This window comes from Vipera ursinii (assembly GCF_947247035.1).
Source record: "Vipera ursinii genome assembly, chromosome: 2".
NCBI lineage: Eukaryota > Metazoa > Chordata > Lepidosauria > Squamata > Viperidae > Vipera > Vipera ursinii.
In genome coordinates this window covers 232,854,584-232,867,873 of record NC_139513.1, presented here as the reverse complement: position 1 = coordinate 232,867,873, position 13,290 = coordinate 232,854,584, and the positions used below count along the sequence as shown (strand labels likewise).

General features: G+C 37.5%; 1 protein-coding gene across 3 annotated transcripts in view; it reads right to left on the bottom strand.

The window, feature by feature from the left end:
* Positions 1–13,290, bottom strand: part of DAPK1 (death associated protein kinase 1) — a 77,939-nt gene that overhangs the window by 50,431 nt on the left and 14,218 nt on the right. For all 3 annotated transcript variants that reach the window (XM_083351983.1, XM_083351982.1, XM_083351984.1), the window contains exon 3: positions 1,728–1,949. In XM_083351983.1, the coding sequence (XP_083208109.1) occupies positions 1,728–1,949 (222 nt within the window). The remainder of the gene's footprint in view (positions 1–1,727; positions 1,950–13,290) is intronic.

Sequence of the window (13,290 nt, the reverse complement as noted above, 5' to 3'; positions counted from 1 at the left end):
TTAAATGCACCAGAATTGTTTTCATGTAACATTAATCCATTTGTTCCTCACTCTTTAAAAAACTAATATGACATTTCTAGCTTGCTCATGACTGCTGAGAGTTAGCCAATAATTACAAGAACATGTATTAGTAGAAACAAATGTCCATGTTAAAAGTTTTCTATTCTACTCTAGAACTGTATAAATAAGTCAATTAAGTGCTGTAAAGCTTGGCAGGCCCTCAAAGCTAACATTGCAAGCTTCAAGTGGCTGTGGCAGCTTCAAGGAATGGATCCAGTGGGGTGCTTCATTTAGGAGCAATGCTTCACTGGAAGATTTGCACAAGCCTATTCTATTAATTGACATTCTTTAATAGAATTGTTTTTTGTTTAATAGAACACTAAATATTACTAAGTATGGGTAACCTGAGGCCCACAGTCTCATACTGTTGCATCATTTGATAACAGAACTGTTATAGTTCTGAGAATTATATACAGTATGTTTCCAGCAGATTTTGAAAAAGAAACGTGATGAGGTACATTTCCAATGTATATGTTAGAAACGAACAAAGTTGCTTCCTTATGCCATTCAGACCTTAAGAATATCTGGCTCTCTTGTTTTGCTCAGATAGGCGTTTATATAGTTCAGTGAATGAACAAAAAGCACAAGGGAATACTGTGGAAAAAAACTGGCCTCATGTTTGTAAAAATGAAAAAGATGTCACCGAGTCTACTGTATTGCTTTCAGGTTGTTCAACCAAGAACAGCGCTCTGACTAACTTGATGTTTTGCTCTTGCAGAAGGAATTACACTGGGGGTGAAGAAAGGAGAGGCAACTGACTGTAAGGAAGAAGAAATGTTAAGGGTGGAAGAAGGATTTTGAAGAAGTAAGCTGGACAGGAAATAAAACAGGCTGTGGCTTTAGCACAAGTTGCCTGTACTGAGAAAAAGAGAGTACAAAAATAACTTACAGTCTGCAAATGATTAACAGCATTTTAAAAGATGCTGATTTAAGGCAAGTAACATTGCTTCTAACATTGCTTTTGCAGAATGAAAGCAGTGATCTTCAAAATGAAACCCAGATTTCAGGAATTATGCAAAAGAAAGCAAATATTTGATACATATATTCCTTGCCCTGGATTGACAAATCCAGCTATACTAAATCTGGAAAATTCTACTCTTGGTACTCCACAAATGCATGTACTGCCTGCCACAAGCTATGCTTCAAAACATGCAGACAAAACCCCCTATGTTAACTAAAATTAATGGTCTATAAATATGGTAACCCATTTACAAAATCAATTGGTCCCCATCTGCTTATACCAACTATTCTACTCCACACATACTTCTCTATCAGAGATGTTTCATTCCCTTTCATAGAAGAACAGGTGAGAAAGAAGTAAGACTAACAAGCAGAGAATGGAAGAACAAAGAAGCGGTGGCCAGGGGGGGGGGGAAGGAGAGGAGAAGACAAAACTGGATACTAATGAGAGGGGAAAAGGTAGATGGATCAAAAAAGAGAGAGGCATTATAAAAGTTAAAATTCAACAGGCTCAACTCTTTCCAAGCAAATAATCTTCAGGGTTAATTTTCAAAGGTACCCATGCTTTACAGCACAAAAAGTCAAAGATGCCTGCATACAAATGCCTTTATTTTCAACTGTTTATTCTAAGTATAAGCAAATGTAGAATGACCCTCACAATGCAAAGACAAAACAGACACTATACAAACAACTTAAAAATTACTTACAGTTCCAATATAAGAATTACATCCATTTTACTTTCATAAACATCATGGAGTGTGATCACATTGGGATGCTGGATTTCTTTTAATATGTTTACTTCTCGTTCAATGTCTTCACGGCTCACCCCTCGACGGCTGGATTTTGTTCTTCGTTTTTTAATGAATTTTGCAGCATACTGTGCCCCAGTGGTTTTCTCACGGCATTTCCTTACTATTGCAAACTGGCCACTGGAAAAAAAACCCAAAATAAAATAAAGTAGTGCTTTTAAAGTCCAACAATATCCTGGTGGAAATAAGAACTGTTACACAAAAGTACAGGATGAAAATCTTATGTTGACTAAACATTTACTAATCTGCCTTAGTAAATCCTGGGTAGAAATGCAGAATAATGGTGCAAAGCTACAAAAATGTTTTGCATTTATCCTTGTCCTTTTAAGCTAAAACTGTCTGCCAACACATCCACATTTTAATATGGCCAATATTTAACCCCAATATGGGGAAAAAAAGAAAACACTACAGCACTACCGAAATAAAAATATGTGAACAGAAAAATAGGCCTTTTTTGGAAAGCCTTCAAATGAATTTAAATTTAACCAAAAATAAACATTTGGTATTAGAACATCTATTATATCTATTGTTTTTTAACTTACCGGTACTCTTTCATCATCAAAAGTGATGGTAATGAAAAGGTTAAAAGATAAGTAATTCCCTAACCCCACCTCAATTTGACTTTTGCTGTCAGGCTTCACACAAGCACAGCAAGGTTATTATCCAGAAATTCAATCTTGCATACCATAACTAGCAAACAACAGAAACTTCAGACTTGACAAGATTAAATAAGATGCTTTACTGCAGACAAGAATAAAGTCACATGCAGTAAATCTGTGTAATAAACAGCTCTCTATATAGGCCAGCCCTAGGGTTAAATCTTCAGCCATTTCTCCCATCCTTTCAAATTAATGGACTAGCAGCCATTTTTTAAATATACAGTATATTTTATTAATTTTCTAATTTTACAATCACGAGTACTTAATAAACAACTTTCACTGGTAGTTCAGTGGTACATATTAACTTTCTTAGTCTAGTTCCAATACTATTCCATCCAGTGCTTCCTTGGTCCTCTCTTCTTCCGGTGGTATGCATTTTTCCACACTGGGCAAATTTATTTATTTATTTATTGATGGGATTTATATCTCGCCCTATTTCCCGAAGGACTCAGGGCGGCTAACAACAAAATGTATAATAAGTACAGAAATCAAGATAAAAATAAAATTGAAATAATCTGTGGAATAAATTAAAATTAAAGATTAAAAAAAAAACTAAAAATTCTAAATATAATTAATTAAAATGCCTGTCAGTCCAGGTCAGCCTGGTGGAACAGGAGTGTTTTGAGGCCGCGGCGAAAGGATTGGAGGTTTTGGGCCATCTGAAGCTCAGGGGGGAGCTGATTCCATAGGGCTGGCGCTCCCACAGAGAAGGCCCTCCCCCTGGGGGTCGCCAGCCGACATTGCCTAGCTGACGGTACCCTGAGGAGGCCTTCTCTGTGTGAGCGTACTGGACGAAGGGAATTTGTTCCCGGCAGCAGATGGTCCTGCAAGTATCCCGGGCCTAAGCCATGTAGGGCTTTAAAGGTAAGTACCAGCACCTTAAATCTCACCCGGAGGGCAACTGGTAGCCAATGCAGCTCACGCAGGAGGGGTGTAATATGGGAGTATCGGGGTGCTCCCATCACAACCCGTGCAGCTGCATTCTGCACCAGCTGAAGCCTCCGGGTGGTCTTCAAGGGCAACCCCATGTAGAGAGCATTACAGTAATCTATACGGGAGGTAACGAGTGCGTGGGTGACTGTACGTAGGGCATCTCGGTCCAAAAAGGGGCACAATTGGTATATAAGATGAATCTGTGCAAATGCCCCCCTAGCCACGACTCCAATATGATCTTCAAAACTGAGTCGTGAATCTAGGAGGACACCCAGATTGCGTGCTCTATCAATGGGAGGTAACATCTCTCCTCCTATAGTCAGAGATGGAACCTCTTGGACTAAACGAGATGACGGTATGTACAGCCACTCAGTCTTGGCCGGGTTGAGTCGAAGCCTGTTTTCTCCCATCCAAATCTGTACCGCTTCCAGGCAACGGGACATCACATCGAGGGCATCACTGGGTTGGTTCGGGGTGGAGATGAATAGCTGGGTATCATCAGCATATTGATGATATTTCACCCCGAAGCCACGGATGATCTCTCCCAGCGGCTTCATATAGATGTTGAACAGGAGGGGAGAGAGCACCGATCCCTGAGGCACTCCACAACTAAGAGGCCTAGGGCTTGACCTCTGCCCTCCTGCCAACACCGTCTGCGAACGGTCCGAGAGGTAGGAGGAGAACCACCGCAGAACGGTGCCTCCCACTCCCAGCCCCTCAAGACGACGCAGTAAGATACCATGGTCGATGGTATCAAAAGCCGCTGATAGATCTAATAGGACCAGGACAGAGGAATAACCTCTATCTCGGGCCTGCCAGAGATCATTCACCAGTGCGACCAATGCCGTCTCCGTGCTGTGCCCGGGTCTGAAACCCGATTGGTACGGATCTAGATATTCAGCTTCCTCCAGGTTCAAAGGGAGCTGTCGTGGTACCACGCTCTCAACGACCTTCGCAAGGAAGCGAAGGTTGGAGACAGGACGGAAGTTGTTTAAAACAGCTGGGTCCAATGCCGGTTTCTTGAGGAGGGGCCTTACCACCGCCTCTTTCAAGGCGGCAGGGAAGTACCCCTCACTCAGTGAGGCATTGATAACTGCTAGGAGCCAGCCTCGTGTAACCTCCCGAGATGCATAGACTAGCCAGGAGGGACACGGGTCCAACAAACATGTGGCGGCACTTAGTTTCCCCATGATCTTGTCCACTTCATCCGGAGTCACAGGATCAAACTCTTCCCAAATGTACTCGGCCAAATTCATCGTTTTCCTCTCGTTAGATACTGCCCAGTCAGAGTCCAGACCAGCCCGAATCTGAGCAATTTTGTCCATCACAATTCTTGTTATTGTTACTACATATATAATTAAGTATAGACATCTTCATCACATTTTTCTGGTAATATACGTAATATCAATAGTGTCAGTTTATATTTTCTAGCCAGAACATTTCTCAATTGCATTTGCACTTAAAAACCATTTGTTCAATCAATATCCTGTTTTTTCCACTTTTTAATTTTTTTATTTCCCATCAATGTTCAAAATATTGCTTATAATTTTCTCATAATAAATTATATTTGGGTAACCAAAAGCTTCCCTTATTCAAACCCTTTTACAATTTTCATATTTCCCATCTCACAACACAATATAATATTTTAGTTACAAATCTTATCCTTCTAATTATAATAATACTTTTATTTCTAACAGCTATTTTCTTAACCATATTCAAAAATGTTTAATAGTATAATATCCCATCTAATAGGTCAAAACCTCTATTTTCTTCAGTCTTACTCTAGCTTTCTTCCTTTGCCAAATAACTTTCCAAGTCAGTGCATTTGAATCATCAAGTAATTCTTGCTCTGTTTTTGTATATATTATTTGGAATGAGGAAGAGAATTTGATTGAAGTATTTTTAGAAGAACGCTCAACCCATTTATATTAATTAAACAGCCTCCATCCTTTTCTGTCAGTTTTGCTTTTTATTTCTTGTTTGTCAATATTCAGCATTTCTCCTAACAGCTTTATCATCCATTCGATCAGCTTTTCTTCCTTATCTTCAAATGTGTTCTGAGATCTTGACAAGTAAGATATCTTTTCCATTTCCGGTGTTATCACTGCGTCTTCTAATTTTTCATTTGTCTGTATCTACCTATTCTTTCCTTAGTTCCTCCATTTCTGGATCTATTTCTTCCAATTTTCCTTCTGTTTTCTGGGTTAGTAGTTCCTTCTTTGTAGTCATTGTCTGGATTTGTAAGTTTAGGTTAGAAAATTGTTATTTTATCTCATTTGCATTATTTTTAGTCTCATTATGAAATAAAACAATTGACTCTTGGATTGATTTCAACATAGAATTTCTTTCTGAGATTCATTAACATTTTCTTGTTGGTATATCAAGCTGGGGGCTTCAGAGACAAGTGTTAAAGATGGTTTTTTACCATTTGCGATTAAGTATGGAACACCCATTTTGTTTTTGTATGTAGTCTTTATAGTCCAATAGGGTCCCCAACACAGATAAGCAGCACGAGAGCTTTTTTTCACTTTTCCCAGCTGCAGTCTGCAAAAGTGAAAGTTTCCAGGAACAACAAAGAGTCTTATCTAAGTCCGGGCTTCAAGCCAAGTTTTCTTTAAGCATAAGACATTGTAGTGCCATGATTCCCTACTAGACGTTGGTGACACTGTCACCCAGCTTTCCAAATCCAAGCCTATTTTAGACTTTCAAATCTTTTCTAAAAAAAAGTCTCAAAAGTATTTTTGGTCCCCAAATTTCAAAGCTATATATCTGTATTAATTTCAAACTGATTCTGCAGTTTTCTCTATTTTCCCCCAAAGCAATTAATTTGACGCTTTTCTTTTCCTGAGGGGTAAAAATTTCCCTTCCCTCTCTCATCAGGGAGGATTCTTTGCTTTGGGCACTTTTTTCCCCAGGAAAGTAGTATCAAGGTCATAGAAGAGGATAAAGTCTCACCCAGTTCCATCCATGTTGCTCAAAAATTGCTAGTTAGTGCTTATCTTCGGTTCTCATCAACTTCTGACTGGCCACACAAATGTAGCCAGTCTTTTCCCTGCCGGCTTGGAGGGCTTCCAGCAGAAGAGCCCCCCCCAATCAATGAGGGTCCCCTCCTTCATCGCCTCTCCAGGGAGACTTTCGACCCTTTTTAGGAGCCCCATCTTCCTGCATCCATCATGCCGCAATGTCTAACTGGACTTGTAGTCATTTTTTTACCCAGCTTTGAGACTGGGATATACCTGCTAAATGTGTGTGTGTGTGTGTGTGTGTGTGGGTGTGTGTGTGTGTGTCTGTCTGTCTGTCTAATTAGTTCTGTCTGACCTGAATACCTCTTGTTCCAACCTCATTATCTCAAACTATATTTTGCCCTATAATTAATTTTAAAAAATAATTTTTATGATTGTAGAGTTACTTTATTATCAGATTATACTACATAATAGCGTCTACATGCTGGTAACAAGCCATTTATAATTTCCATATATTTGGCATTCATAGAAAAATAAAATCATGTCTATCCTGAAAAAACAATGATTTCATTTTTTAAGCATGTAAATTTTATAGATCTGCTCAGGCAGGTTCTCTATTCTTTCTTTCATTTCCTTTGCTGGATATGACAGTATGTGGTTCAGGGAAGTTCCTCTGGTTGTGTGAGATTGAAAAGAAATTGTGTCTTTTCACATGGGAGTTGCCATAGAAAGAAGGCTTAAAAACCAAGAAAGGGAACTTGCAAGAAAATTGGGATTAAAAGCCTTGGCAATTATAGAAATATATATAAATAAAAATGGAAATGCTTCAAAAACCTATCTAGTATTTCAGGAGGAAGTTTTAGAAGTGGCCCAAAGGATGCAGTTGAAACTGAGAGCCATGACATATCCGCACATTAACAAAAAGGTTTTCAAAAATTTTGAAACTGTTTTATGCAATACAATTTTCTCCCCCTATAAGATGTTCAATGCAATTTTTCTCATTTCATGTTGCTTAGTTCTATTTAATATCTATCTATCTGTCTGTCTGTCTGTGTCTGTCTGTCTGTCCGTCCATCCATCCATCCATCCACCCATCCATCCATCCCCTACCCACCCACCCAACCCATCCATCTAAATTTTAAGTACCGGTAAAAAAAATCCAAACTTGAGACATTATTATTAGAACCAACCAAAATACAATTCAATCAAAATCTTTGATTTTATGCAAAGATGCAGAATATGTATTTGAGTAACTGAAGAACATAACAATAAAACGAACAGATGAAAAAATGTTGGTATATTTCACTCAAAATTGCAATAGAGTTATGTTAATGTTACAATTTGGAGGGCAGATAAGTATACAAAGAATACATTTAGGGAAACATGAATGAAAATTAAAACTACTTAATTGACTTTTTGTTTGGAAATTATTCTTCAATTCCAATTTGAGCAAGAAGAGAAAGCTTATTTGAGAGTATAAAACCCCTGCAATAAAAGAATATGACAAAGTACTCATCAGCTATAACTCGTTGTCATTAGTTACAGGATTTTAACCAGGAACAAAAGTATAAGGTGTCTATTGCAGTATTCACTATTAAGAATCATCAATATCCCCAAATATGATCATAAAATGGTTGTGGGAGTGCCACAGCATTCAAAAGCATCATTTTACCAACCATGTGCCAAAACTGACACTAATAGAATAAGTAATAGAATTTTAAAATCAGCATAAAACCTGCTCTAGTGTTAAATAACCACTGATACCAATCTAAAACAGAGGTGCCCAACCTCTAGGCCACAGCATAACAGCAACTGGTCTGCACAAACAAGCAAAGCCCCATACGCAGGATGCAGGCAGCACACAAAACCAAGCCCCCTCCAGTATGCGGAAAAACCTCTCTTCATGTAACCAATCCCTGATGCCCAAAAGGTTGGGGACCTCTGATCTAAAATAATATAAAGGAAGGTGATTAATTTACATAAAGATCAGATATATGTGCAAGCCTACTTCTTAATCATGAAAGTCGAAACAGTTGTTATACTAGTATACCACACCAGAAATCATAGTTTGTGTTATGTTATTGATAACTCAGCTGCTATCTATTGAGAAGTTAAAGTCAGTTAAAAGGTAAAGGTAAAGGCTCCCCCACACATGCGTGCTAGTCGTTTTCCAACTCTAGGGGCCGGTGCTCATCTCCGTTTCAAAGCTGAAGAGGATGTCTCCGTGGTCATGTGGCCGGCATGACTAGACGCCAAAGGCGCATGGAACGCCGTTACCTTCCCACCGTAGTGGTCCCTATTTTTCTACTTGCATTTTTTACGTGCTTTCAAACTGCTAGGTTGGCAGAAGCTGGGACGAGTAACAGGCGCTCACTCTGCTACGCGGCACTCGGGATTCGACCCGCCAAACTGCTGACCTTCTGATCGACAAGCTCAGCATCCTAACCCACTGAGCCACCGTGTCCCTTTAAAGTCAGTTAGGGACACCTAAACAGATTGCTATAAAATGTAGATCTAAAAAAACTCTGCTTTGAGCAGATGGAAAATAAAAACAGACCAGCAGTTTTCTCAAAATACAATATGCATACTGATTACTCCCTTCGTGGCTCATTACCAATGATAAACTTGCAACATTTCAGTGATCAGATGAACCACACCATTATGAATGTACAATCCCAGAAGGATCACCTTTGACAGCCACATATGGGAGATCAGATTAGAAATGATCCATTGGAAAATGATATTACAACCATTTTTTTCCTCCTAAGAACAAGAAATCATTTTTTTTCCTTATTAGCTGCTTGGGCTATCATAGGATTACATTTAGAAATACATTACTTAAGGTTCTCACATAGTTAAACCATCTGTCCAGTACAAAATTGTATAGAATATCTTTAATAGATATCTCTAAAGCCACATTTAGACATTTGAGAGCAAATTATGGGAATTCAAAACAGCTGATATGATCATGACCACACCAAAACACTGATTTACCAGAGAGAAAATAGATAACAGCCCTCAACATCTTTTCAATCATTTCAGCGTTTAATTCAGATTTAAAAATTGTTCATAAAAATCTTGTAACTACTATTTCAAGTAACATTTCTTCTGATGTCTTCCTTTTTATCTGTTGTAATTGCAATACACACCAATTGGTAAGGTAAACATATATGGCACTGCGGTGGTAATGTAATTATGACGTGGCCTAAATTTGTGATTTGGACAACATAATTAATCTACTGTAAGCAGAGCAAAATAACTTTTAAGATAAAAGTTCATTTGTTCCTCTTTTTTAAAATAAACACCCTCCTCCAACTTCCCTTCTGAATCTGTATAATTCAAAAATTTGCCCAAATTGTTTTACAGATTATCAGCTACAGATACGTCTGTACTACGAGCTCTATTGAGCTATATCTATCCAATAGTAAGGAATATGTAGACTTGTAATAAACTTTCTATGAATTAGCATAACATGTTTTTAAAAGGACATCTCTAGTAGGAAGCTTAATAAGGATTCCTAGGATACTAATAACATGAGCAGTTTTGCTAAGCAATACCTATGAATCCATTTCTCATATCTCATTTCACACAGATGCTTCCAGAAATCCCATGAGATAATTATGGCAAGAGGTTCCCCCCCTCCTATTATTCAAAGAACTCAGAGAATTTTAATACAGTACTAACTAAATGGTTATGTGCCATTAAATCAGTCAATCACCACAGAAATAGGCTTTATCCAGGATGAAAAATATAATACACTGTCATAATTTATTCCAATGAAGTTCAGGCATTAAATACAAACATATACGGTACATTAAGAAGCAATTAAAATAAATTAAACAAATCCACCAGCACATATTAACTTATAATTTTGAATAAAAGTAGGTTATTATGTCTGATGATATATTTGCATAGTAGTTGATCACAGCTTTTATCACAATGTGTGATGGTTCTAAAAATATAAAGCTAATCTGCTGAAGGTAAAATATTACTGAGATTTTATCAGGAAGCATATAATCAATACACAAGGCTTCCACAAAGTTGCTAAGGAAATACAGCAATTTTTAAAAAATATTTTGTGTAGATTTTAAAATTTAGATTTTAACATTCCAAGTTGCCTGAGGTTCTAAAGTCACGAAGACATTGAGAAAGGAAAGTAGAATGAATCTACACATAAATGTTTCCAAATGGGAATAATAATATAAACTGTCATGCAATAATTTTGACATTAAATGGAAAAGACTATGTCTACTTCCATAAAACCAATAAGCAAGATGTACAGTATTTCAAATGGAAGAAAGCTCTGTTTAAACAGTATCTGCTTTTTTTTTAAGCAAAGACATGCCCAAATTGCATTAAATGGGCCTTTATTTCAATTTTTTTGATTACAAAAACTAAGATCTGGTGTGCTTTTTACTCTCTTTCTGTCTCTTCCTTCCTCTTTATGTCCTGTTTTTTCTATGTATAAGCCTCAGGACAAGGTTAGTTCTCTATTTCTAGTCTTATAACCCTTTGTTTTTGTTTGAAAAGCAGAGTAAAACAAAGAGACAAATAAATAGGCTCCATGGCAAATGTCGTATTTCTAATGCTACTGGAGTATTATGAACAGCTTCAATGAACTGAAGAATATGCCCATAAAAAACTGCAAATGGAACAAATTCCTTGAACACTCGAGCTACTGAACTAAATTCAGGATTGCTAGATATCTGCCCAGGAAGAATGCCATAAATTACATTATAAAACAAAAAACTCATATATACCTTAAATTTATTTCCCCCAATACCCTCTTTCTCAAGCTGTTTCCATGCTCATTGCATCATTATTAGGAGGCCCTCCAATTACCACGAACAGAAGAGAATTCTGGTAAAGACATATGCCAAAATAACAATGCAAAGAAACAAATTTAATCTATTACATATGTTTTATCAGGCCTAGAAGGAACAGAATTCCATTTTTTAACCGACACAATGGATCTTTGGTTTCACAGAGAAAACTGTTTCTTTTGTACTTAATATTCTTCACATAAAATATATGAGTACTAATGATTCTTCACATGATATAAACATGGTATAATTTATACCATGTTTACATCATGTGAAGAATAATTACAGCCAAGCTAATAATGATATGAGGGTCAGTTTAGTGTAGCGGTTAAGGCATCAGATTAGAAACCAGGAGACCATGAGTTCTAGTTCAGTTTAAGCATAAAACCGGTTGTTGATCGTGGGCCGGTCACTTTTTCTCAGCCCAAGGGAGGAGATAATAGATACTTCTGAAAAACTTTGCCAAGAAAACTGCAGGAACTTGTCCGACTTGCCCAGGTACTTTCCGAGAATTGGACACAGCTGAATGGAATAATAATGCATACATACCGGTATATACATTTATGGAACCTTTTTATATCTACTGAGTGCAAACAGGCATAACTATGATATGTTCATATAGCATCTGCAATGTGTTATTATGGAAAAAAAATCAATAGGTGAAAATCGTATCAAGTTGTGAGACTTTGAATAAAAATTTGTTAGAACTTCTTTCTAAAGCAGATTAAGTGTAAGTATAACACATGGCTCACATTTTAATCCATGAAGTATTTTTTTTACATCTCTCTGTTTATGGCACCTAGCATTAATATACAGATTGAGATGAAACCTAAGAGGTTGTTGAGATAAACAATTAGGATCATTATATGCAAACATATTTTTGTTGATGCTCAAATCTACTAACTAAAAAAAACAAAGTTGACTAAGACTATAACAGCAGATTAGATGGAATAGATGTAGGTAGAAGAGAAAATCTGAGATCAGAAGTATGAAATGCAGATAATTCAGACAACAATATAAGATTAAATATGTATATACTGATAAAATATATTCTGCATTTTGAAATTTAACACTGTACTAAGTGAAAGCAATGTACATCTGTCTTTACTTTTGAAATCAGAGATTTTAAACCATTTGTGAATGTAATACAGGTAGTCCCCTGGTTCTTTAGTGATCATTCAAAGCTATGGTGGACAACCCCTCAAAAGCTACTTATGACCAGGTTCTGAAGTTACTGTGGCTGCAGTGCCCCCACAGTCATTCAACCCTACGACAGATTGCAAGGATGCTACAATGCCCCTGCCTTGTCTATCTCCCCTCACCTCCGAGTCCCAACAGGTCATAATTTTGGGATTGGTCATAAGTAGCTTTTGACAGGTGTGTTGTAATTTTGTACAGTCACTAATTGACTAGTTATAAGTAGAGAACTACCTGTAGCATGCACTGAAAGTAATGAATGAGAAAAATATACTTTGACCTACAGCCATTCATTTAGTGATAATGGGAAGTTACAACAGCATTGACAAAAATGACTTACAATCGATTCTTGCATTTATAACCATTATAGCATTACCATATTCATATGTTCAAAATTCAGGTCTTGCCAACTATGGTTGCAGTATCTTGGGTTCATGTGATTGCTATTTGTGGACTTCCCAGCTGTCTTCCTCAGTTAATGACTGAGTGATTCACTAAACGTGAGTTATTCACTTAATAACTGCCTTGTTTAGCAATGGAAATTCTGGTCCCAATTACGTTTACGTTTTACGTTTTATTTAATTTGTATACCGCCCTTCTCCCTAGGGACTCAGGGCGGTTCACAGGGCATATAAATAACAATACAATACAATACAAAAGTTAAAACAAAGATTAAATCAGTGCCCAGTTAAAAACCATAATACTATTCTAAAACAACAATTTAAAACCCAACTCCCCCGTCAGGCCAGACCAGCTAATTCAAATAAATGGGTCTTCAGGCCACGACGGAAAGTTCGGAGGTCTGATGCCATCCGGAGCTCCACCGGCAGTTGGTTCCACAAAGCCGGGGCACCCACAGAGAAGGCTCTCCCCCTGGGGGCCGCCA